At 44.2% G+C, this 4,690-nt stretch overlaps 1 protein-coding gene across 3 annotated transcripts; it reads left to right on the top strand.

Annotated features, from left to right (window-relative positions):
- The first annotated feature begins 418 nt into the window (after window positions 1–418).
- Window positions 419–4,690, top strand: aqp4 (aquaporin 4). 3 transcript variants are annotated; one of them, XM_031855315.1, is made up of 5 exons: window positions 419–648; window positions 1,057–1,474; window positions 1,568–1,732; window positions 2,469–2,549; window positions 3,435–4,690. In XM_031855315.1, the coding sequence occupies exons 1-5, from the start codon at window positions 587–589 to the stop codon at window positions 3,684–3,686; spliced, it is 978 nt and encodes a 325-aa protein (XP_031711175.1). In that variant the 5' UTR covers window positions 419–586; the 3' UTR covers window positions 3,687–4,690. The 3 variants fall into 3 exon arrangements, with proteins under 3 accessions (XP_031711175.1, XP_031711174.1, XP_031711173.1); XM_031855314.1 differs by having other exon boundaries at window positions 421–496; XM_031855313.1 differs by lacking the exon at window positions 419–648 and having other exon boundaries at window positions 665–1,474.

The raw sequence follows: 4,690 nt of genomic DNA on the forward strand, positions 1-4,690 counted from the left end.
TATTCCATGTAAGCAGCATTTTAATGTTGCAGCTGATTGAACTCTTCACTGCAATAACAATACATAATTTATAAGATGATGATAAAAAGTGAATTTTCATTGTAAAATCACTTTAGGGGGACCATAGTTTATTTTTAAATTGTCAATATGTTTTTAATTTGACAAAATGATCATTCAACATGTAGTTCTGCAGTGGTTTTGTAAATATTGTGCTCACCCCAGCTGGTTTTTTAAAGCTCTGATAGGACTACGGTGCTGAGGCTGACTGAGTCACAGCGCGGTCGCTCTATGTGCAACAGTGCAACTGTTTGCAGAGCAAACAAATCTCACGACTCCTCCCCCTGTGCAGGCTGTTTAATTCCCGTGAGGTGATGCCCTGGCTACTAACTTAATAAAGCTGCTGGATGCAATCCCAGGGCACAATGTGTGGATCATGTTCGTCTGACAGACCTGCTCTCTGCTCTGCTTCTGCTCTCACACTGCCTGCTGCTTTCCCGTAAGTACCTCTGGGTCACACAGCCATTTCAACTTTTAGATGTGATCAAGGGAGCGATGCCTCTGCTGGTTGAATAACTCAACAGGACTTATGAATGAAAACACATCACACACAACGGGGACTGTGAGAGGGAGTACAGGTTATTGCATTTGGTAAGTTTGAACTTTTTGACTGAGTGGAAGACATGACTAAAGTTATCAATGTTGCCTTGGATGTTTGCTGACACTTCGTTTTAACTTTCAACATTTTTCTGAATGTACAGTAACAGATTCTAATGATTGATCTCTATGACATTAATAGTCAATGTTCAATGGGTGACAGCAATTAATCGTCGTATGCTTTGACAGTAAGTGAGATAATTTGCCCTAGTACACAATGTTTAAAGAATGCTCTGTATGGCATTTTGTGATGGAAAGTCACTGGCTTAAATCCCAAGTGGAGTTATAAATGTTGTGCCCGGAGGCAGCCGTGCTGATAGGGTTCAGTACATTTCCAGCCACATGCACACACCAGGAATACATAAGTAGGCTAATCATTTTGCTCATTATTCTTTTTGCCAGGAGGTTCCTTTCGCGGTGTAACTGTCAGAGCATAATGGTGGCATTTAAAGGGGTCTGGACCAAGGGCTTCTGGAGGGCTGTGTCTGGAGAATACCTGGCCACTCTCATCTTTGTCCTTCTCGGTCTGGGCTCCACCATCAACTGGGCTGCGGGGGAGGAGAAGCCTCCCCCAGCTGACCTCGTCCTTATCTCCCTGTGCTTCGGGCTGAGCATTGCCACCATGGTGCAGTGTTTCGGCCACATCAGTGGTGGACACATTAACCCCGCGGTCACTGTGGCTATGGTTGTAACTAGAAAGCTGAGCCTGGCCAAAGCAGTGTTCTATGTGGTGGCTCAGTGCCTGGGAGCTATTACAGGAGCCGGGATCCTCTACCTCGTCACACCTGCTGCTGCCAGAGGGTCCTTCGGTGTGACCACGGTAAGAATCTGACCATAGTCAGTTTTCCCTGTGTGTGTGTATGACAAGCCTCCTTAATGTTAGAGTTAATTAGGAAATTCTTCTGTTTCGAAGGTGAACTCCAACATCTCAGTGGGACACGGCCTTCTTGTGGAGCTCCTTATCACCTTCGAGCTGGTCTTCACCATCTTTGCCACCTGTGATCCCAAACGCACAGACCTCGGAGGCTCTGCTAGCCTCTCAATTGGCTTTGCTGTAGCTATTGGTCACTTATTTGCAGTAGGTACCTTCCAGTGAGTTAGATTATAGATATGAAATGACAGTTAGGGTAAGAAGGCTGAGCTAATATTTACAGCAGCGATTCTCAAATAATTGTCACGCTTGACTCCAGCAAGATGACGGCCTACTGGATCATATAGAAACAATGAAAGATTTACAGCAAATTTATATTCAAACAGTTATACATAAAAACCCAACTACAACAAATCAACCTTCTGCAACCCTATCTGCCTATCAGCCGGCCCCGCTCCCAATCACGAAACACTGATTCAAAGATTCATCTCAACATCTAATGAAATTCCACACACCACATTAAAGAATCGCAGAACAAGCCCCTTCAGCCTGCACTGAGAGCTGGAGCGCTGATGCATCTCGAGAAAGTACCAGGTGCATCAAAGCGTCTTCTGCGTGTGATATTGCACGCTTCGCACTGAATCACACCCACATGCACATCTTTATTGGAGGCTGCCATCGCATAGCAACCAATCTCCCGGGGCTCTCTGAACCCTGCAGAGCAAATGAATGCACAGGGAAATAGATGTTATCTCTCGCACTGCTCCACGGATTTCTCCCTGCTTCTGTTTAGCAAATGCATACATCACGACTTGCATTGGATCTATTTCTCAGTACAGGGACATGTTCTGTAAGTCAAAGTAAGACAGCATTTTACCTGAAGACATATATCTGATGATGATGCAATGCAATGACTAAAACATCACTGTTATGTGTCCTCTAGATCCCTTACACAGGAGCCAGCATGAACCCTGCTCGATCCTTTGCGCCTGCTCTGGTCACACTTAACTTTGAGAACCACTGGGTAAGAGATACTTTATGTAATAGGATGATCTTGCTTCTCGGAGTTTGCATGGCTAACATTTGACCCAGCTCGTGGCTGGGCCAGTTTGACTGGCCATATCTGTATGACTAAGTATTTAGTACTGTGGCACTGGTTCAAATGTTATGCCACGGTACCATGTTAAAAGGCCCTGAAATCATTTGCAGTATAGCTAATGGTGATGTCCTGAAGAGGGCGAGTGTATGCCGTGTTGAAACCCGGTAAGGTCACATTTTCAGCACCATTGCCAGAAAAGTAAAAACAGCTGTCATCTAAAAATACAATCAAAGAAGGGTCTTTCACTTATATGAGGGAATCCACAGAGAAAATCGGGTGATGGGGTTCAAAATCTTACATGTGACCCTTGGACCCTTGGATTTATTCAACAACAAAAAAAGTGCCAAGAATGTCAGAAATGACACACATTTACAGCATTTTATCCTCCAGCTAGATAATGAGATGTCCCGGAAAAAGGTGTAAAATAGCATTAGCGCTGAATTTTTCTATCCCGGCAATTATTTCCGCTGAGCTATTTGCAGACAACATGGTGTCAATGTAGTTTGTGTGTGTGTGTGTGTGTGTGTATTGGGTGATATGCTTGGGTATAACACTGTCAGTAACTGTCACTGTGGCTGGTATCATATTCACAAGTGGGCTCTCTTGGAGGCAGATGCTGGATGCCGCAGACACTGATCTACCTGCCTCTGATTAAGCTTGACCCTTTTTAGAGATCTGTAGCCAAACCCGGCGGGACAGTTTGACAGTTTTTGGTAGCGATGCCAGTGCTGCGTGTGGTCGACAGTGATAAAACATCTCCCATGAGTCACCAGAAGACTAATTACGGTGTTTGCTTTGTGTTCATGTTAGGTGTACTGGGTGGGACCCATTCTGGGGGCCATCCTTGCTGCTGGCCTGTATGAGTACCTGTACTGCCCCGACCCTGAGATGAAGAAGAGGCTGAAGCAGGTCTTTCAGAAGGACCCGTCAAGGAAATACAGGGAGGTGGAGACAGAGGACATTGCCATCAAGCCGGGATCCATCCACAGCATTGATCTGGAGAAAGCCGAGAAAAAGGATCCTTTCAAGGACTCAACGGGAGAAGTGTTGTCTTCAGTATGACTATCACGTGCACTGGAAATGGAGACCAATCTGTAGAGCAGAATGATAATCAAACTTTGGAGTGTCCATCTTGAGCTTGTCTCCCGATCCAAAGCAGAATATGATTTCTGTCCACGAGGCCTCACAGCAAAGTAGAATTACTCTCATTGCCATAAAGCTAATATGATGTTACGGCTCAATCCCATAACCTGTTCAATATTCCTCCTGGGGCCCTCCCTTAACGATTTTGTAGCAGTGTTGGCGTGTGAGGCACACGCTGCAGAGCGACTGCACATTGTGTTGGGGAAATATGTGTGGGGTCAAGAAATGATGTGGGGGCATCACGCTGAATTGGAGAAATGAAGAAGAAAACGCAGGCTTGTTATTTTTGGATTAGTGTCACATGTGGTCCGTGTACTGTATGCTTAATGACAGGAGAGAATTTCCTTGTAGTCATTAAGCACATTAAGGTCCCAAGCAATGTGAGTTCAGCTCTGACGAGCATTATCACCAGAGCTGTGTTACCAGCACTCTCTGTTTTCAGTGCATTAGTCTGGGAAAATAAGCAGTTCATGGACACGGTTTCTGTAAAAGTCTCTCCACCTTTTTGTTTGTTGATTTATGTGTTCGCACAAAACAATTACATTTTTTCTAATTAGCAAAAATTGTAATACTTAGCTGTTTATATTTTATACATCTAGATTTGGATCCTGTAGCACATTTTGTATTTCTTTGTATGATTTGCTGTATTTTCAAGTTTTTTAACTTATTGGTAAGATAGTTAGCTTTGTCTTTGATTTAGCATTTAGCAAGCACTAACTAGTTATAATAATAAAGTTTTTCTAAGTCATTGCCAGTGCTTTCTTTTTGGCTTATTGATATGTTTTGACACATGAAATCAGGATAGGTGCATCACAAAATCAGGAATTATTAGGAAGTAGTGACCGTACCTATGAGGGCTTTCTCTTGTCCTCACTTGCTTGTGGCAGCAGGAGCCGGGGCGCTGGGGGAGAGGGGAGGTTCAG

This window comes from Anarrhichthys ocellatus, unplaced genomic scaffold (assembly GCF_004355925.1).
Source record: "Anarrhichthys ocellatus isolate YVR2014 unplaced genomic scaffold, GSC_Weel_1.0 scaffold15, whole genome shotgun sequence".
In the NCBI taxonomy this organism is placed as follows: domain Eukaryota; kingdom Metazoa; phylum Chordata; class Actinopteri; order Perciformes; family Anarhichadidae; genus Anarrhichthys; species Anarrhichthys ocellatus.